The sequence below is a fragment of the Anolis carolinensis genome, chromosome 2, assembly GCF_035594765.1.
Source record: "Anolis carolinensis isolate JA03-04 chromosome 2, rAnoCar3.1.pri, whole genome shotgun sequence".
Classification (NCBI taxonomy): domain Eukaryota; kingdom Metazoa; phylum Chordata; class Lepidosauria; order Squamata; family Dactyloidae; genus Anolis; species Anolis carolinensis.
In genome coordinates, this window is record NC_085842.1 from 176867885 (window position 1) to 176890115 (window position 22231).

At 38.3% G+C, this 22231-nt stretch overlaps 1 protein-coding gene across 6 annotated transcripts in view; it reads left to right on the top strand.

The window, feature by feature from the left end:
* cep112 (centrosomal protein 112) overlaps nucleotides 1–22231 on the top strand; it is a 348394-nt gene that overhangs the window by 251293 nt on the left and 74870 nt on the right. For 4 of the 6 annotated variants that reach the window (XM_062971149.1, XM_062971151.1, XM_008116693.3 and 1 more), the window contains 2 exons: nucleotides 6892–6954; nucleotides 12150–12299. In XM_062971149.1, coding sequence (XP_062827219.1) covers nucleotides 6892–6954; nucleotides 12150–12299 — 213 coding nt within the window. The remainder of the gene's footprint in view (nucleotides 1–6891; nucleotides 6955–12149; nucleotides 12300–22231) is intronic. The other 2 variants (XR_010003101.1, XM_062971152.1) reach the window with 2 other exon arrangements.

Here is a 22231-nt window from a genome sequence, read left to right on the forward strand (position 1 = left end):
AAGTAATAATAGAGTCAGAGAGTTGGAAGACCATAAGTGCCACCCAAGCCCCATCTACCCTGCCATAAAATCCAATTTCTGAATCTAGATTATCTGCTTTGAATTGGATTATATGAGTCTACACTGCTACATAATCCAGTTCAAAGAATATAATCTGGATCCAGAAACTGGATTATATGGAGGTGTAGATGGGGCTCTAGATCAACTAAATTAATAATGGCGTAGTTTTAATTTAGCCATTTTCTAGTGAGCAAAACAAGATTTTCCCACTCTGATTTTCTGTGAATGGTTTAAGTAGCACTGAAAGGGAGATGTAGTAGCAAGTAGGGAGTAGCATATGCTACTGCTTGTAAACCATGCCTGATTGCTTCTGCAGGTTTTATTAAAGCTATTGCCATTGAACTGCTAATACCTAAGAAATTGTTTGTAGGTCTTCTGCAAACTCAGCATGGAGAGACTTGCATGCCATACGTTCCACAATAGTTGGGCAGCACAGGGTGAGCTAAGGACAGAATCATAAACACTGAGATTTTGATGCCTATAGAGACCTCAGGGCTATAATGCTTTGGAGAGACAGCTGCTCTTGCAAACTATGAGCCCTTATGTTTTTGCCAAAACCAAATGCATTTGTCATTTCCGCTCTCCTCGTGGCTGCTCATCAAGGTATTTAGGAATGAAAACTTTCACTTAGGCAGCAGCCAGCTGCCGCACTCATTCATTCAGAGAAACCACAACCCCATGTTTATGATGTCAGAACTGATCACTGTACAAGTAATTGTTTGTAGTGTCACAAACACTGGCCCATAGCTTAGCTGAGTGAGTCAGACAAGAAGGAAGGAACGCTTCAAAAGTTCTCTTTACAAGACAAATATCTTGTTAATCATCACTTCTGATGTGACTGGATCTGTTTAAGGAAGTTTAACAAGCCTTTTACCAGCAAGTAATGTGCGATGTTTCTGAAGAACAGTGCCACAGAGCTGGAGTTAAATTGTATCTGTTCAAATATGACTGAAAAGAAAGCAGATAATACAGCCTTCATTAGCACAGTTTCAAGACCTTAAAAGATAGCACAATGCAGCCTTTTGATCTAATTCCAGCTAACTGTTAGCGTTGAGGCTTGGTCTGAACATGGTGCAGCTGACAATATGGATATAATTAGTGCAGAATGCTGGCATATAAATGTGCTACATACCTGCAGTCGCTTTTTATCACTGATAGAGTGATAAGTACCTCAGTTACAAGACACCCCACAACACCATTACCAAAGCTTAAAGATTTTGTCTTGTATTAAAATAAAGCAAAAATTGTTTTTAAATGCTGAGGCCTTCTGGTTATCAGGAGATCTGACTTTCAAGGCAGCATGGTTAGACTCGTAGCCTAACTGGATAAGAAATAGATTTTTCAGAATCAGGGTTTAAAACACGAAGTGAATTGGACTGTTTAAGAACAAAAAGCAGATTTGGATAGGATTTAGTTCCACCAAGGCTTATTCAATTTAAAGCCATTTTCTCAATAAAAATGTTTCAACCAGATGTTTAAAAATACATTTTCATAAGGCATCTGAAACTGGCAATAAGATCGCTTCACATTCTGGCCTCCTGCAATAAGGAATAAGTTTAAGACGTAAGAAAAACTGCATATCTTTCTAGTTTGCTCCTTTCTCATTTTTGGTTCTTAACCATGTGGTTGTGGTTTAAAACATAAATGGATTTTGCTTCACATGTTGTCAGGGTGTGTAGGTCGCAATACTGCAGTTGTGGCAAACATTCACAATGCAATGTGTGATTATAACTTGTGTTTAGCCCTCATGATTGCAGGAATATAGATCATTCTTATTGGAAAGTACAAAGAGATAGAAGTAGTCTGGGAGGGAATAAATTGTTTACCTTGTAGCTCCTCTGCAGGACTAGTCAAAATAGAAAAAGTTAGAGAATGAAAGAAATTTTGCAATTTTTTTTAAAGTAATACAGGTTGCATAATACAACTGTTCTTGTTTGAGAATTTGTGGATAGTAACTTACCTTTTAAAGTGAAGAAAATTAGCAATCATAGTAAAGGTAAAGGTTTCCCCTGACGTTAAGTCCAGTCATGTCTGACTCTGGGGGTTGGTGCTCATCTCCATTTCTAAGCTGAAGAGCCGGCATTGTCCGTAGACACCTCCAAGGTCATGTGGCCGGCATGACTGCATGGAGTGATGTTACCTTCCCGCCGGAGCGGTACCTATTGATCTACTCACATTGGCATGTTTTCAAACTGCTAGGTTGGCAGGAGCTGGAGCTAACAGCGGCTGTTCACACCGCTCCCGCTGCTCCCGGGGTTTGAACCTGGGAACTTTTGGTCTCCAGCTCAGTGCTTTAATGCACTTCGCCACCGGGGCAAAGTAAGATAAGCAATTTTAGGACATTTTCCAAGGAAAATAGGAGGAATTAAGGTAACAGAAATTACATCGCAGCCAGTTAGATCTCTGATAAGGAGACAAAGCAGGACTACAGTTGCAAAGTTTGTGTGTGAACTTGAACACATACTTTTAGGAATTTGAGGTTAATATCCAGTACTTTGAATTGCTCTTGGAAATGAGGTTAGAGATAATCAAAATTAAACAATATCTGAAAGTTATGTATTCCAAAAGACAAGATCCAAATGCAAATCCGTTTTCCACAGGTTCACATCTTTCAGAGGCAATGTCATGTAGAGCATGTTGTGCTAACCTAATGCACATGTAGCCAAATCGGAAAGGATGCAGTTAGTGTACTAGTTGAAGTTACATATGAAATCATGGCTTTAGCTGCCAACTCCAGAAGAATCCTGACTACAAGCCTGGTACTTCATGGAGAGCATCAAGATTCAGAAAAGGCTTCACACAAACACACATCAGCTCTCATAGTATCCAGTGGCCCTTCCATTTTGCCTTGGTTAAATCCCAGCCTGCCCATTCAGTTACATTTTTGATCTCAAAGGTCCAGTGTCTCCTTGGACACTAGGGGCTTTTTTTAAAAAACAGTATCATTGACATGTTGATGACACTACAGCCCATGTCTACAAACTGTCTTCTCTTCTAGGTTAATGTAGTTTGTAGATATTGAAGAACACAGGCTACATGATAACATCATAACCATAAATCATAAACCATAGCCCATATGATCATGCACTGTCTTCTGAAACTCTGTTAAGGATTTATTATATATGGAATATATATATAATGGAAACCCACTTGGTGACCTTGGGCATGTCATACACTCAGCCTCAGAGAAAGGCAATTTCTTGCCCAAGGTAGCCATATGAAATATTACGACACGTGACACACATGTTCACCATAGTTTCTCCATAAATTGGAAAATGACTTGTGAGCACACAACAGCATGCTCCATTGTATTACTAAGATAGTTAAATCGTTGCCCTCAAGAACTTGTTAAATGCAAGACATTAGAAGTTCTATACCTTTGCTATATCTACCAAGCTGTTTTAGGAATTAAACTTACTGTTTAAAACTGAGACATCTGTTAATATGTTTAAAATGATGTCACAATTGAAAGTATGAATAGCTCAATAAAGCCAGGACTCTTATAAGAATAAGATTGCTGTGCTCTTTCAGCATTTACATAAGTCATGCCAATGCAGCCCTCAACACAATCTAGACAAGAATCTTTTCAATAGTTTTAGGTTCTGGTATCTTTGCCCAGCTGCCACTTCTTTTCTGTTTTTTTCAATTGAACGCTGTTTTGCAAGGGAACTACATCTCCATGCTTTGCCTGTATTTATTGAAATTCTGCTTTGTAAGGAAAGAGACCTGAAATAAATCTTTCAAACAACTTAGGTGAGGCCATGCGAACCCTTAGAAGTGATGAACTTTGAATTTGCTCCACAGCTATGAAGCCTTTCCATGGGTCAAAGTGTAGAGAGTAGATGGTAGCTTGATAGTATTCCTAAACTGGTGCTGACCTCATAATCTGGTATGAAGATGACTGGGAACACTGAAAGCAGAAATTAAGTATAATGGAGGCATGGTTTGTTCAGGAAAAAGTTTGATTTGGTTTTGCATTTGCTTTACCAACATGTTGCCTCCATTCCATCCTGTCAGTTTTGGGTCCTTAAAAATATAACTTGGGTAGATAGATAACTACAGGGTTGCACTGAGGAAAACAGAGATTGTTCCTCACAAAAAAGGCTCACAACAGAGACTGCCTCTGTAGGTGTTCATTGAGAACTAATGATAGATGCTGTAAAGAACAGGTCATTTCCACTATATCACAGAAAATAATTGGATCAGATTTAGATTTAGACTACATGATACTCACTATCATGGGCTCTACACATTTTCTAATGAATTCTGCGCTGCTTAGCTTCCACTTCCTAATTGGGACAAACAATTCACTCACTGTGCTAAACAAAACAGAAGACAAATGGATTGCAGTTCTGACATTAGATATGGCAATGTTTAGAACACTTTCACCTACTAGAACCCACCACTGCTTATCTGAAAGTTCCCAAATAAAGGAGAAATCTAGTCTGTGCTGTTGAATAAATGTGCCCCTGTGGCCTGAATAGGGATAGCAGGTTTTATCCTATAACACAATGTAACAAAATTTGAAAAAAATCTGTTCCTGGTGTGAAAGTATTATTTCCTGATTAATTGTGTAGGAGTCCCAGTGGCGAAGTGCATTAAAGCTCTGAGTTGCTGAACTTGCAGACCGAAAAGTCCCAGGTTCAAATCCCGGGAGCGGCTTGAGCACCTGCTGTTAGCTCCAGCTCCTGCCAACCTAGCAGTTTGAAAACATGCCAATGTGAGTAGATCAATAGGTACCGCTCCGGCGGGAAGGTAACGGCGCTCCATGCAGTCATGCCGGCCACATGACCTTGGAGGTGCCTACAGACAACGCTGGCTCTTCGGTTTAGAAATGGAGATGAGCACCAACCCCCAGAGTCAGACATGACTGGACTTAACATCAGGGGAAACCTTTACCTTTACTGTGAGGTATTTACTTTGAAAGTAATTGTTATACTCCAGAAACTATGATTTTGTGGCTGCCACAAAATGAATGGTTGAGACTCAGTGAGATAGTCATTGAAAAACTATAACAAAACGTACTGCAGGGTGTCCTGCAAAAACAAAGTTTTGCAGTTTAATTCACTTTTCCCATGTTTTTATGCTAGAACCAATTAGGAAATGACATTTATAACCCAGGAACAAAAATCATGTTACATGGTGTAATAGGTGTCTATTGGTTTTTCAATTGGTGTTTGTGTTATCGACACTGCTGTAGGAATGGTTACTTGACTATTGTATGCACACTTACACAGTTATCAAAGTTTAGATTCCTAGCATTGCATTTCCTTTTGGGCTTTTTGCTCTTTATTTCCTTTTTGCCCATGTATATTCATAGTTTGTTTGCCAGTGAAGTCTTAACACTCTACTTATCTGATATATGTAGACTTGTTCACAAAAACTTGTGCCATAGTAAATGTGTTAATGTTTAAGTTTTTTAAAAAACTGCAAAAAGATAAACATGACTTTCTGGAGAAATTAATCCCATCTTAATGTATACGTCCCCCTGTTTACCGCTGTCAAATGATGAAGGGCCTCCTTAAGCCCTGGCTCCATCCTTGGCCACCTGTGGGTGGTCTGCTGTACCTGCACAGTATTCTTTTGGCATCGGCAAAATTCTTTTTCTGGCACAGACCAAGGTACTTTCTCTTTTATATTTAGTTCAGAGAAGTTAATTCTGACTTGCAGCTGCAGAACAACACAGGAGTGAGATCATAGCTTTAGCCACAGAGTCCGTGGCTTTGAGCGATTATGTTTTCTTACATTTCTCGCAGTAAGTGGGCGTTGTCGAAGTCTGCTTGTTCCTTCTCTTGAGGAAAGCCATCCCACATTTGGACAGCAATTGCCCATGGCATGGTGGACTAAGTGCTTATCCACCGAAAAGGAGAACTGGACAGCCTATGCATCCGAGGCCAGGGTGCCAGGCTACCCCAAAATGTTCTCTTCCAATGTCTCATTTTACATTTTGCATCCAGAAACAAAAGAACAGAAGACAATTATTTGAATATAACCAACTTTTAGAACTGGGTTATTAAAAATAACTTTTATTTCAAAATTATGTTTCAAGTAAGGGCGGAATATGGAGAACTGAAATCTCCTTTTTGCCTGTGTGTGAAATGAATGTCAGAAACACTACCCTCTCAATTGCATGTGATATGGAAACAACAAAGGGCCCCTATTTCCAGATTGCTTTATGCTTTATCTTTGAGATGTGAAAGATAAAGAGAGAGAGAAAGAAAGAGTAAGCTCGCTGTGGGTCAAAGAGAGTCCAAACGGCTCTGTAGCATATTGGATTTTTTTACTGTAATGCCAGCCAGCTTTTAGGTGGGTTTTTTTAAGTGTAAGAATATGACAAAAGGAACTTGCAGGCAACAGCTGGCACACAAAATCATTGAGTATGTGTCGCATTGTACCTTCACAGCCTCCAGTGAAGCTTATGGATTTTTTCTTTTCTTTTTTTCCCTTCTCACTGAGATGAAGTCATCCTGATAAACTCTGTCTCTCTCTCTCTCTTCTCTCTCTCCCTCTCCCCCCCCCCACTTTTTTTAATCCACAGAGGCCTTTATGTTTTTCTAATAATTGGCAGCAGAGGTACGATCCTCCTCCCTCGCCCCCCTCCTGCTCTTTCAAGTGATGAATAGTTGGCCCTCGATCAAAGGCAAGCCCTAGCGGTTTTTTGGCTGCCACAAAAGGGCGTTGGAATTGGCAGTGCTCCCAGCTGCTTAGTGATAGGCATGTAGACGAGGTGCCAGGCAAAAAGGGTCAGTGGCAAAATGTCTGTACACGTTCTTCATCTGAGATAATCCAGTTTCCTTTCTCTGTGTGTGTTTGTGTGTGTGTATCTTTTAGGCCAGCAGCAGGTTGAAGCAGATTGAAAAGGAATACAGTCAGAAGTTTGCCAGATCTTCACAGGTAGGAAACATAAAAAACATATCTGAAATGAAACAAAAATATTTATTTAGGATGTTTGCTTTTTGTCTTTCAGCTGAACATGAACACAGAAATAAACCACATTTGCTTCTGTTACTATTTAATTCCAAAGCCCCTCCCCTTCCACGACCAAACATACAACCTCCTGCAGACAAATCAAGCTGCCATTGTGCTTATTGGAACCAGAGGATCTTCCCACCCACCATCAGATTCAGTGAATTCACTCATCTTATCTTATGGGCCTAGTTCATATAAGGCAAAAGCAAGCAACTTTCAGTGAGAGTCCTTACGACTTGTAAGGCACTATGATCTTGTACATTGACTCTGGCCCCTTCTACACTGCAATATAATCCAGATTATCAAAGCTTTATCTTCTTTGAACTGGATTATATGATTCTACATTATCATATAATCCAGTTCAAAGCAGATAATATAATACAATACAATTCTTTATTGATTAGTCACTTTTGACCATATCAAAACATGTAAAGCAAAGCAGATAAGGTGGATTTTTTATGGCAGTATAAAAGGGGCCTCCCTGAACTAATGGAACAGTTTTTAGTTTTCAGCATCTTCCTTATGCTCAGAGCTAGAATTTTCCAGGTCCTTCAAGTAGTCTGTTCCTACCTGGTGTAACTCAGTCCTTTCCAATCAAGCTAATCCCACCAACAGTCACCAGGAAAATAGCTGACTGGTTCCTCCTGTTACTCACTCTATACTAGAATGGGGCATGTGCTGTTGTTTGTCTTAAAAGGACTAGATGACTATTCGCGGGTCCCTTTCCCTTTATTTAGAGTGCATCTACACTGTAGAATTACTGCAGTTTGACACCACTTTAACTCACCTGGTTCAATGCTATGGAATCATGGAAGATGTAGTTTTACCAAGTCTTTCATCTTCTCTGCCAAAAATTGTTGAAACTCCCATGATTCCATAGCATTGAGTCATGGCAGTAAAAGCAGTGTCAAACTGCACTAATTCTATAGTGTGGCTGCATCCTTAGAGAGTACAACATAAATCCCTGTAATATAGGCTGGATATACAATGCCATATGATTCCGTTCAAAGCAGATACGTAATTTGAATTTTACGTCAGTGTAGATGGAGCCATAGCTTACTGGAAATCTGCTATGGATAGGACATGAAGGAAGAACAAGATCTAATCCCGATTTCTTCTCTGCTAACTCAAGGCAATGGGAGCCCCCAGTGGTGCAGTGGGTTAAACCACTGATCTGCTGAACTTGCTGACCGAAAGGTCAGCGGTTCGAATCCGGGGAGCAGGGTGATCTTCCACTGTTAGCCCCAGCTTCTGCCAACCTAGCAGTTTGAAAACATGCAAATGTGAGTAGATCAAGAGGTACAGCTATGGCGGGAAGGTAATGGCACTCTGTGCAGTCATGCCGGCCACATGACCTTGGAGACATCTACAGACAATGCCGGCTCTTCGGCTTAGAAATGGATATGAGCACCAGCCCCTGTAGTCAGACATGAGTAAATGTCAAAGAGAAACTTTTACCTTTACTCAGGGCAAGAAGGCTTTGGCATAGCACACCAGCATTAAACATGACTAAAAAAATCTAATCTTGCAGTCTCAGCAAGTGCACATTTATTTAATTGCATTTGCTTCGTGTATGCTTGTGTGTTCATTGCATTTTCCCTATAAAATGAGTTATAAATATGGTGCAACAGAGTTCAATGGCAGAGTAAAGGCAGGAGACACCAAGTAAGTGAGCCCTTACTTGAGAAAGCATGGTACTGTTCCACTCTCATAGTCAATAGAGACGGTTAACTTCTGACACAATAAGTCAATAAGGGAAGATAAAATTATGTTAAAAAAAATTGAAAAAATCTGTTCCTGGTTTGAAAGTGTTATTTCCTGTTTAATTGTGTGGTACTTACTTTGCAAATAGTTGTTATACTCCAGAAACTTGGTTTTTGTGGCTGCCACAAACGATGTTGTTGAATTGGTTGAGACTATGAGATACTCATTGAAAAACTGGAGCCGCTGGTGGTGCAGTGGGTTAAACTTTGTGCTGGCAGGACTGATGACTTGAAGGTTGGATTGCTGACCTGAAGGTTGCTGGTTCGAATCTGACCCAGGGAGAGCTCAGATGAGCTCCCTCTATCAGCTCCAGCTCCATGCAGGGACATGAGAGAAGCCTCCCACAACGATAGTAAAAACATCAAAATATCCGGGAGTCCCCTAGGCAAACAGCCAATTCTCTCACACCAGAAGCGACTGTTTCTCAAGTTGCTCCTGACATGAAAAAAAAAGGGAAAACTATAGCAAAATGTGGTTCAGGATGTCCCACAAAAACAATGTCTTTGCAGTTTAATAATCCTTTTCCATGTTTTTATGACAGAACTACTTAATAAATGACATTTATAACCTAGGACCAAAAATTATGTTACATAGTGTAATGTACCATTTGTCTGCACTCCATCATGGACTGCCTCATCCTTAATGGTAGGAATAATTGCCACCTGTTTTACCATGTGCTTGAGCTCAACAAAATTCAGAAATGCTTGTTGAAACACCAATTCTGAACTCTAGATTTTGTCATAAAATATGTGGTGTGGTGAAGTATTCATCTAGATAAAATGGGTCATGTTTATAGTGATAGCAGTTCAGAGACATTTTGGCCATTCTAAGTTCCTCTTTAAAATTGATGGCGTTAAAGAAGCAAAAGAGAAGATCCAATAATTTTATAAATATCAGCAACTGTCCTCAGAATTCAAAGACATTCACATTAGTCTGGATCAGCTGTAAAATGACATTGTAGCACCTTTGAGACTAGTAGAGAGAAAGGAGGTTCAAACATAAGCTTTTGTAGACTATTTGAAGTATAACTTTCTTTCGCTCAGTTAGTTCCAAAGGTGCTACTGTGTCCCTTTCATACCCAGAGTGTGGTACAAATAGCACAGTAAGTTCCACGGACATATAATTTTAAACTGCCTATTTCAAGTTGATGTATGTGTCTCTATTTTTATTAATCTGAGGAAGCTTGTGAGAGTTTCTACATATAGGCTGTGTTTTTTGGACAGGGAATAATTTAAAAGATGGAACTTTATCCTTAATTCTGAACCTGATGAAAAGCCCAAAGTCACATATTTGGATTTTGCAGTAGGTTTACAGTGTCATTTGAGTATAGTTGTGGTAATGTAATGTTAATAGTAGGTGACTTGTGACTTTCATGTGGTTGTACTGCTGACAGCATTGGGCTAATCTTAATTTTCTGTGTCCTCATGGAACACTCACTTTTTAACACCCACACACAAAAAAATAGCTTCCAAGAAATGCTCTCTGAAGCTCGAGCAAAATAAACAATTACATTCCCCTTGAGAATTACTGCCCAAAGCATTTCCTTGTCTGTGCCGCTTTTAAAAAATTTGGTAATATATTATTAAAATATATCAGCTTCTTAACTCAAAAGAATGGTAAATCCCATTTATTTATTCAATTTTAATATAAGTTTCAATATACATTTATTCAATATTTAATAACTTTTTATTTTTGTTAACAAGATAATCTAAAGTTAACTTGAATTTCATGCTTTAATCAGTTTAGTTTAATGTGTATCTCCACGGTAAAGCTTCTCACATTTTCTGATCCTTAAAGAGGAAATTTATTACAACATGATGAGATGCCCCATTGAAAAAATTGTCAGCCCCCTTAGTGTTTTGTTCTGCTGGAGAGAGAAAAAAAATCACTGACCGTTTGCTTTTGTTTTGTGCAAAGTGTAGCGGCTTTGCTCCAAACCTTCCTATATCGTTTCCAAACTCTATATAGATCTCTACCTAACATACTGTTTTGGAAGGTTTAGAGGTGTTTTTCTAGTGTAGTCCTCATCCAAAAGTCATATAGCATCTCTCCATGGTCATCTTATATCTAACTGTGTCTACACTGCTGGCCTAATGTCTGTGCATGTACAAGATGAGTGATGTTACTGTTTTAAAGAAGCTATAGGATTGCCTATCTTGATGTATTCCAATATGAATGAGGCCTCAAGAAAATACTTTCTAAATATTTTGTTAAGCGGAATAATTTTCCATAACAAGTGCCTTGCAAATAGCAACCACCCCCTTTGAATTTTCCTGGTGTTGCTTTGTTGGCTGAAATTATCATGCTAAAATCAAGGGCCACTCATGGTCCCAACTAGAGAAGGAATCTCATTGTTAAGTTGTCTTCTTGGCTTAGACTGTGGGTTTAACTATCATGTGGATTTTACTCCCAACTGTGATTCTTAGTGTTGTAAACAAGGACTTTGTCTGATCCTCTGTGTTATTGCTCAGAATAAGATTATAATATTTATTTATGTGGACACAGGATATTTTTAATCTCATTCAGAACTTGTCAGATTTGAGTATCCTCCATTTCATTCATAAGGCACTGATATCAGTGCTAAATGAAGATCTTATCCACATAAGCACAATTGCTTGCTTGTGAAGGTTTTGAGATTTTCAGCCCAGGAATCCTCTGGAAACCTATTTTTTAATGTCAAGATACTATCCTGAGTAGCATTTAATGCACTGTTACAAATCATAGCTAGAAGATAAAGTTAAATGCCAACGTACTTTAGTATATGTCATTGGATTCCTGGTTATAATATTACGACCAAAGCTAAAATACACATTTTATTTTTAAAAAATTAACAGTGAGGACTTTTTACATATAATTCAGTTGTCGTTCATAGATTATCAGCTGTGAATCTTTACAATGCATCCCAAGAAGTATACAAAATGTATACAAAAAAGCCACCTTGAGTCCCCCTCGGGCTAGAGAAAGGCGGGATATAAATATTGTAATAAATAAATAAATCTTTCAAACCATTGATTTTCAAAATCATTTCAGTGAAGTGGAAAATGAGGATCCTGCATTTCCCATGTTTTTTCACATAACAAATGTGCTTTGTTCTGTTCAGTAAATTATTGGAGAATTTTATAGTGGAAAATTCTCCCATAAATTTTTACATTCAGCAGTTTTATGCTCTTCCGGTCTCACTATATTTCTTTTCTCTCTGTAGAATTTCCTGCTTGCTAGTGTATAATATGTTAATTTAAACTATTTCGTTTTCACAGTTCAGTGTGCTAACTCAGATTCTTGTGTCAAGCATAAATACATGCAAAATATATACTTCTTACTGTAGTAGGCATTTTAGCATGCTGTTTTCTTTTTAGATCATAGCTGAACTTAAGACAACCATTTCCTCTCTGACAGAGGAAAGCAACCAGCAGCAGCTTGCTACAGAAAGACGTCTGCAGGATGTTTTACAAAAGTTTGAAGATGAGAAGCAGCAGCTGATTAGAGATAATGACAGAGCAATCAAGGTAATCTGGGGCTTTGAGTCAATGATGCTACCAGCTGTTTCAGTGTAATTAAAAGTTTTGAAAGTATTGGCTGTGACCACGTGAATTCATGTAGCAGTCATGTTCTTATAGCACTCAGCAGTTCTCCATCTCGAGATGGTAAATGTAAAATATTTTTATATTGCTGGCATATTTTTGATCCCTTAATGCACACTGAGAGGCAGTCAACCTGGTTATGATTGGGTAAACTGACACTTTGATAATGCTAGCGGAACTGAAAAACACCTGCCAACAGCTATTATATTGGATTCAGCAAAGAATGTACGGATCTGCCTTGAACACTTGCCTGGACTTGTGGTTCACTTCCAAGTTGATATATTAAACACATAAAGAAATAGGCACTTTAGAAATCACTGTCCATTCAGTTTTAGAAAAAGGTGGTCCTCTCCTATCAGATTTCACGGGCGTTAGCAGGATTATTCACAATATTTCCCCCATAACTACTGTGTTTTTTAAAGCATAGGTACTTTCTTGCTGTAACACGATTTTTGTTCCTGGGTTATAAATGTCATTTCCTAATTGGTTCTATCATAAAAACATGGGAAAGGTTTATTAAACTTCTACACAAAAGTTTAAAATGGCATATTTTAAACTTTACAAACAAAGTGCCTAAACTGAAGGACATAATAGCATTACTCTCAACCACAAAAACAAAGTTTCTGGAGTATAACAACTACTTTCAAAGTAAGAACACTTTCAAACCGGGGACAGAACTTTTTCAAATTTTGTTATGTAATATAATATATAAACCAAAAATGTAATACACCATTAGGTTCAAATTTCATTGTGTGGGAAAACCAGTTTTGCATCTTCTGAGACTGCTAATGGTTTAAAAAGTGCATGACTAAAATGGCGTGAGTTTAAAAAAAAACCCATGCGAACGCAGTTTAAATAATGGAGAACGTGTGCAGTTGGAAAGCATGGTGGCCAAATTCTTGTTAGCTCCCATCAATGTAGTAATGCTGCTAGAAAAGATGGAGGCAATGGTGACAAGATGGGAAAGACTATTGGGGCAGATCAAAGATGACAAAAGACTAGAGAGGAATATATCAATATTAGTGGTGGCAACAGAGGAAATGGAAATTCTGAAAGCTTGGCATCCAGATGTTCAAACCCAAGACCTACTGAGAGAGGTGAATGAGACAACTCCCAGTGTTTGTGGCAGGGCTTAAATTTCCTAGAATACTTTGGCTCTGTGGATCTCACTCCCTAAATCAAAGCAGTGAAGAACTGGGAGCTCAGAGGATCCTGCTGCCTCTTTCCGTGCCTCTTCCGTTGCATTTGGATACCATTTCACAGATAATGGCAATGTCAGATTTACACATCCATGATGTAACCAAAGATAGATTTTGAGGAATTATTGGACTCTCTTGTGGTCATGTTCTAGGATAGTAGGAAGATTTCCTTGGATATTTCTCCTAACCAGTATCTGACAGAGATCCAGTCCAAATCCTTAGTGTAACTCAAGATGTGCTGATGTTATGGTAGAAAAAATGTGACTCTAGATAGGCAAGCAGGCAATAGAAAGACATGAGGAGTCAAAATGGTGCTAGTATATATTATAACAGTTTTCTATGTTGATGCTGAGCGAAGGTAGACACTTTTGAACTTTGGTGCTGGAAGAAAATCCTGAGAGTGCCTTGAACCGCAAGAAGATCCAACCAGTCCATCCTCCAGGAAATAATGCCCGATTGCTCACTGGAGGGAAGGATATTAGAGGCAAAGTTGAAGTATTTTGGCCACATCATGAGGAGACAGGAAAGCTTGGAGAAGATCATGATGCTGGGGGAAATGGAAGGAAAAAGGAAGAGAGGACGACCAAGGACGAGATGGATGGACGGTATCCTTGAAGTGACTGGGTTGACATTGAAGGAACTGGGGGCGGTGACGGCCGACAGGGAGCTCTGGCGTGGACTGGTCCATGAGGTCACGAAGAGTCTAAAATGACTGAACGAGTGAGACAATGACGACAATGTTAACATATTACAAATTTCAAGAAATGTGTTATGTTTTTAAAATTGACTTCGCAATTGCTTTGCTGATCATGAGATATATTTGAATTTAAGCAATTCTGCATTGAACTGGATTATATGGCAGTGTACAGGGTGTATGAAAAAGAACTCCCTAGTTTTAATGTAATTTACATTAAAACTAGGGAGTTCTTTTTCAAACACCCTGTAGTTCCAGCCTGAGAGAAAGACGTTGGTAGCACAAACTTTCATAAAATAAGTCTACTTCATCAGATACATCAAATGTAAAGAAAATGTTCATTACTTCCATTATTATTAGCATTCTTTTATTTTCTGAAACTAGTATAAAGCGGGAGGGGAATGACGTTTTAGTATGTTAAGGTGAAATTTGGGGTTTTCAGTGGCCTTTTGAGGATTTTGCTTCAAGGAGGAGCAACATTTTTTTCTTGTTCTTGATACTTCAGTTGGTGTGAACTAGTTTCTTAAAGCATTTCCCCTCAGGCAAATAAAATGAATGAAAGGTTAATCTCTGAGGAGCTGCCCTTGCAAACCTCACATTCTGAGTTCCAAGGGAGGAGAAGAATAAGCTTTTAAAACTAAACAAGACTGTAGCTTCTGTCGGGCAAAATTGTGTGGGGTATATGTGTCCCTCTTACCAGCCCCAGTTATCCAAAGGGAAATTACTATTTTGAAAAAGCACCTTTGTATAATATAAGTGAAGAAGCAGCTCTTAATGCACAAAATATTGCTCTCTTCATAGTCACTTGTACAGTGAAGAGGCAATGTGGTGTTTTAAAAGTTCCAAAGTCTGCATCTATTTCACTCTTTTGTCGTAACTTTTCTTTTGTGGGAAATATTTGCATTTGTTATGTCATATGCTAAATAGGTTTTTTATTTTATTTTAATTTAATTTAGAGGCTGATGCCTCTCAGGCTGGATTTCCACCGCCCTATATCCCAGGATATATCCCTGATGGCGCAGTGGGTTAAATTACTGAGCTGCTGAACTTGCTGAACAAAAGGTTGGGTGAGCTCCCATTGTTAGCTCCAGCTTCTGCTAACCTAGCAGTTTGAAAAAATGCAAATGTGAGTAGATCAATAGGTACTGCTCTGGCAGGAAGGTAACGGCACTCCATACAGTCATGCCAATCACTTGACCTTGGAGGCATATACGGACAATGCCAGCTCTTCGGCATGGAAATGGAGATGAGCATCAACCCCCCAAAGTCAGACATCACTAGACTTAATGTCAGGGGAAAACCTTTATCTTTTATATCCCAGATTGTCTTCTTATCCCAGATTATATGGCAGTGTAGACTCATATAATCCAGTATAAAGCAGATAATTTGGTTTCAGATCCTTGGATATAGGGCAGTGTAGATTTCATCCTGAACTGTGTTCTATCTCTTATCATTAATGACTAGTTACTACTGGAAGAGTGAGGCCCCGTCTGCATTGCTATATAATACAGTCTGAACTGTATTATAATAGTCAGTCCAGATTCATATAATGCAGATTGCACTGGATTATATAGGTCTTCATTGCCATATAATCCAGTTCAATGCATTTAATCTGCATACAGAAACGAGACTATATGGCAGTGCTGATGGGGCCTAAGAGAGCTCTTAACATGTATAGAAAGAATTTTTAAAATAAATCTAGAATAAACATTCCTGATGTCTCCAAAGATGTCTCAAATACTAACTTTTATTTGTTGACTGTATCAGTGTGCTCCACAAACACACCTTTATATTTGAGAAAAGAAATAATCTTAGAAAAAATGGAAAGACATCTTTCAAGTGTTTGTAGCATATACTTCAGAGATGTATTATCTGGCACAGAGAAAACAAGTAACAGTTTTGCTATAGAATTATTTTTTTTAAAAACAAGGTTACCTTACATACTCATGTAAGAAGCTAGGTTGTCTCTCTACTTGGTATCCTAGCAACATGAATGCAAGTGATATTTCTTTCTTTTTTCTGGAATACTCTGCATTCTTTGTGTGCTATATTGTTCTGCTCATTTCATTACATTCTGAAAATGAGTACTAAAATATGGTAAAATGCACAATGTCATGGAATCAAAGAATAGTAGAGTTGGAAGAGACCACATGTCAGTCGTTTGCAAAATGTTCAGTATGTTTTAGGTAAATCACAACATCTAAACTATCTTAGTTTAGTTTTGACATCTCTATTCTGCACCTAAGGGGCCGCGGTGGCACAGTGAGTTAATTTTATTTATTTATTTACAGTATTTATATTCCGCCCTTCTCACCCCGAAGGGGACTCAGGGCGGATCACATTACACATATAAGGCAAACATTCAATGCCTTACCATAGAACAAAGACAAGACAAACGCAGGCTCCGAGCTGGCCTCGAACTCATGACCTCTTGGTCAGAGTGATTTGTTGCAGCTGGCAGCTGGCTTGCTCACCAGCCTGTGCCACAGCCCGGGTTAAACCGCTAAGCTGCAGAACTTGCTGACCAGGAGGTCGGTGGTTCAAATCCGCAGGATGGGGTGAGCTCCCATTTGTTAGCCCCAGCTTCTGCCAACCTAACAGTTGGAAAACATGCAAATGTGAGTAGATCAATAGGTACCTCCACAGTGGGAATATAACAGTGCTCCATGCAGTCATGCAGGCCACATGACCTTGGAGGTGTCTACAGACAACACCGGCTCTTTGGCTTAGAAATGGAGATGAGCTCCAACCCCCGCAGAGTCGGACTCGACTAGACTTAATTTCAAAGGGAAACTTTTACCTTTTATTTTGTACCAACTTCAAATTAAAACATTTGTGATGAAATGAATCAAGACCAATGAATCCTCTAAAGTGTTGTGTTTAGAGAGCACCTTTTTTTCTTCTATCATGAAGTGTCAACAAATATAACTTTTGAGTAGTGAGTTATGAAAAGAGAATGTGTTCATTGGCTGTCTTCTAAACAGACTACTTCAAGGGATTTGTTACTTTAAAACTGGCAAGGGAGTAGAAAGCTTTAGAAAATCCCAACTTTTAAAAATAAAATTTATTAGTATGAAAAATAACGTCCAAAGTCAATCCCAAAGGCAGTGGTTCAGATTTGTAGCTATTGCTCCAAATAACCTGATCCATTAACAAAGCCGACAGCAATAAACAAAAAAAATTGAAGCTGCATGCCAAGATCTTCAGCAATTTTCACTTGATCTGTTGGGATTGAAGCAACTGGACAAAAAGATTTAGTAGAATGCACATGAACCACTTCAGCTCTGATATACCAGTAAATGGCATACTGAAAAAACTTATGATGGCAAGGCAATCTGAGGCCCCTTCCACCACTGCTGAATAAAATCCCACATTATCGGCTTTGAACTGGAATATATGGCAGTGTGGACTCAGATAACCCAATTCAAGCAGATATTGTGGGTTATTCTGCCTTGATATTCTGGGTTATATGGCTGTGTGGAAGGGCCCTTAGATTTGAACGCATTATTTTTAAAACTTCACCCACTAATTTCAGATTTCAAGTATATGATGTGCAAAGAAAGGTAAGGGAATAAAAATAAATCAAGAATAGCATTGAAGTAGTAAATTTAGAGTCTTGCCTTCTTATGTAATGAAATGTGTGTGGGGCGGATCCTGCTGTATAACAAAAATCCCCTCTCCTACATCCCATTGTCTTAGTGAAGAATCTCCTGATTTATTTTATGTGACATGGATACTTTTGAAGTTACATTGTCATTTTTTTCATACTAGGACCTTGGCTGGCTGGTTATTTCACCATTCATTCATTCTGATTTTTGTTGTAGTGGCAGGTATTCACAATGCCATGGAAAAATACATTATTTCCCCTACTTCGTTATTGGAGAGAATGTTCATGAAAAAATCCTACAGTAAATGGTAGGGTGAATAGGATGTATTAGCAAAACAAAAAATTCATGCATGGTGTGCTGACTTGTAACTGAAAAACCTTTTTTCATATTTTATTCTGTGCTGAAATTACATTTTTGAAGAAACAGTAATCAATAAGTGGGAAATTAACGAATCAAAATACGTTGTTTTGTGAAAAAAATAATAAGCTCATTAAATACAGAAGACTAGCTGTTCAGTAGGCTTGGGAAATTATGCCCATCTGTGGAAAAAAAAATCCACAAACTTAGTGGGATTTCTTTTTAATCTGTTTCACATATTTTTGTATGAATATCTTTTATACAAAGCTTCATAAGCTCCAGTTACATGTTGTTACTAGGGGATATCCCTTTATTTTGGCATTGGTAAGTCATCTAAGAGCCCTTCTAGGCAGGCCAGGATCTATTCCCAGATTTTCTGCTTTAAACTGGATATATGAGTCTACACTGCCAGATAATCTGGGATAAACAGAAAACCTGGGATTAGGTCCTGGGGTATAGGGCCTGTCTGGAAGGGCCTTTAGTTTTCAAACATCTTAGGAATTTTTTGTTCTATGTCATTAATAAAGGTTTCCACAGCTGTCAATATCCCAAGATATGATTCATCTTATTTCTATATAGACAAGCACACACACACACACACAAACATGCACTTACTGTATAGTATTCTGCTCTACAGAAAAATTGAACTTACAATTTTTTTTAAATGTAGGAATCTCTCTTAACTTTTAAAACCATGTCGGTCAGACTATTGTAGAGGGAATGAAGTGATCATGCTGAGAGATTGTGTAGTACTATTTGATATAGAAATGTTGAAGGTCGTTTAGAGCTTTTATTTCTGACATGCTGGTGCTTTTCAAAATGCAATCTACAGATAAAGAAAAGTGTTCTGTTATGTGTTGTGTCGTATTCGTAATAATAGTTCTCAAACTGTGACCCTCCAGATACTCTGAACGTCAAGCTAGGACTTCTTGGAGTTGAAAGCCAGAACATCTAGATCAGTGGTTCTCAACCTGGGGTCTCCAGATGTTTTTGGCCTTCAACTCCCAGAAATCCTAACAACTGGTAAACTGGCTGGGATTTTTGGGAGTTGTAGGCCAAAAACATCTGGGGACCCCAGGTTGAAAACCACTGATCTAGAGGATCCCAGTTTGAGGATCAGTGCTCTAAAAAATACCCCATAAATATTATATATTGTTGTTTCCTTGACACCCGTTCCTCAGAAGTTGTGCATGACTTCTCTGAAGCTAAAAAAAAAAAAAATGTACTAAGGTAAAGTTGCTTGTAGGTTGTCATGATCACTAAGAAATTCTTGTTTTCTTTTTGTTCTTGTTTTCATGTCACTCCAGAATAATTTCCCCCCAAACTAAACAGCACTTTTCAGCTGCTTTGGAAAATGTTGCATGTTGTTCAACAGGATGCCCACTCAAACTACTGTGACTTCAAATGTTCAGCCAATTGGGCAGCAGTGAAAACCCGAATATCCAAAAACCACTTTATAATATCTTCAGCATGCTTTGTGGGAGAAAGAACTAAGTCATCTCATTTTCTTGTAGCCAGTTTTGCCCTCTGCTGTTTCACTTAGCTTTTTTATGTCTCAGCATACAGAAGAAGTAGCCATGGCCAATAGCAAAATAATTCTTTCCAAGTTCTACAAAAGGCAAGGTCTGATACTTCCCAGCATTTTAAAGGCAAGGTCTGATACTTCCCAGCATTTTAAAGGCAAGGTCTGATACTTCCCAGCATTTAGGCACTGGGAATTCATTGGGTTTAAAAAAAATCGGTAAATCATAGATGGTTTGCCTTTTCATGTTCTGTTTTTTAAAGAAATACTAATATGAAAAATTTAGAAGATGAGTCAGATGAATAAAAAAAGCTATTTTTAAATAACAAAGAATAATGTGTATGGAACAGATTTCAAAGTCTTAGGGAGATGATTGGTTTTAGAATGAAATTAACACTGTATCAAAAATCATACAGGGCCAAGGTTCTTTGAATCCCAGGCTCAAAAGTCTGGGACTGTACAGAAAAAGGCATTAAAAATCCAGGATTTTGCCTTTTCCAAACACAAAGTATCGGCAAAATACTCTGTACAAAGTACTGTGTTGGCTTTCCAATTGTTGAGCTTTGTTCTGCTTCCAGAGACTTTTTGGAATCCTGCCTTCTTCCTTTTCTCTTCTGGAACAGCGTTGACTCAGAGGCTCTTCCAGGAGTGTAGGTGGAAATACAATGAACAACTTCTATATTCTCCAGCAAAAGGTCGTGGGATCATGTGGCAATTTCAAAGCAAAAGTCTGAAAGCTACAAACTTTATTAGTATGTAATAAAGATATTAACACCTAGTTTTCACAGTTTGGCACGGTAATGTGAAGCATGTAGACTGTGAATGTGTAAGAAGGTATATTAGCATAGATTTCTAAACTTATTAAACTACCACATGAGAGATTTTCAAGAAAGGTGCACCAGCTGAAACTCATGAAACTTGTGGCATGTTTTTGGAGGAGAAGAGGAAACCGAGCTTTTTTTTAAAGCTACCAGTGCTAATATAGCCACTTCTGCAAACATAGAGAAGGAACTCTATAGCAGTGTGTAAGGCATCTTGCAAACCTAATGCCACTTTCAGATTTTAGTCCGAACCTTATGCTTCTTAGGCCCCATCTACATGACTACATTAAATCCAGATTATCTACTTTGAATTGGATTATATGGTAGTATAAACTCAGGCCCCTTTTACACTGCCATATAATCCAGATTATCAAAGCAGATATTCCACATTTTCTGCTTTGAACTGGATTATATGAGTCAGAACTGCCATATAATCAAGTTCAAAGCAGATAATCTGGATAATCTGGAATTTTGGCAGTGTAGATCTAACCTTAAAGTCTGCAGAAGCCACACTTCTCAGGATCTCTAGAGAGGCTGAACAGGATATTTGTTGTTGACAGAAGGTATTGTAAGGCCCCTTCTACACTGCCATATAAAATCCAGATTATCTGATTTGAACTGGATTATATGGCAGTGTAGACTCATAATCTAATTGAAAGCAGATAATGTGGATTATCTGATTTTATAATATAGATGATATGGCAATGTAGAAAGGGCCTAAGTCATAATGATCACTTTCGAGTTTGATTTTTTTATAGTGGGAAATACTACTTCATGTGTCAATAGGCACAGAAAAAAGAAGGAAGTACTCATTTACACAGCACAAAGTTCTTTGTCTTTAAGTGGAATTCCCTGTTGTAAATACGATGAAAGTCCATCATTTCTTAAACAATTTCAAGAAAGATTAGACAAATCAATAGAGAAGGAAATATCAATCAGTGACTTTTAAACCCAGGGTTCTTCCACACAGCCATATAACCCAGAATATCAAGGCAGAAAATCCCACAATATTTTCTTTGAATTGGGTTATCTAAATTCACAGTGCCATGTATTCCACTTCAAAGTAGAACATGTGGGATTTTATTCAGCTGTGTGGAAGTGAGCTGAAGTGAGCTTCCGTGTTCAGAGCCAGTATGTCACTATGAATCTCTACTGCTGGGACAGGTGTGAGGACAATGTGAACAGGCATTGCTTATTTATGTTTTAGTTTTTGTTCTTGGCTTGACATTGTGGGAAGAGGATGCTGGATGACAGGGATCATTGTTCTGCTCTAGCAGGACTCTTTAATATTCTTTAGATCTTCTGGGAAGTTAATAATCTATTGTACTGTAATGATAGTAATTGACAAAAAACAATAGTTTGTATTTGGAAAACACTTTTAAGTTGGGACAGCACCATGAGCAAGAGGAATTGCTCAAGATAATCTGTGCTATCTACATTATATGGAAACTTTTTGTTTCTTTGCAGCAACCGAATGCTTTTATTCTAGAATTTTAGCCTATGGATTTGCATGCCCTTGCAAGACAAGGCCCATAGATGTCAACTCTTCCATCTTTCCTTCCTCAGACTTTTGATCAAACTTCTTGGAGAAATTGAGATCTGGCTTTCCCAAGACCAACTGTCATTACTATACTGTATATTATAGTCCGCCATTAC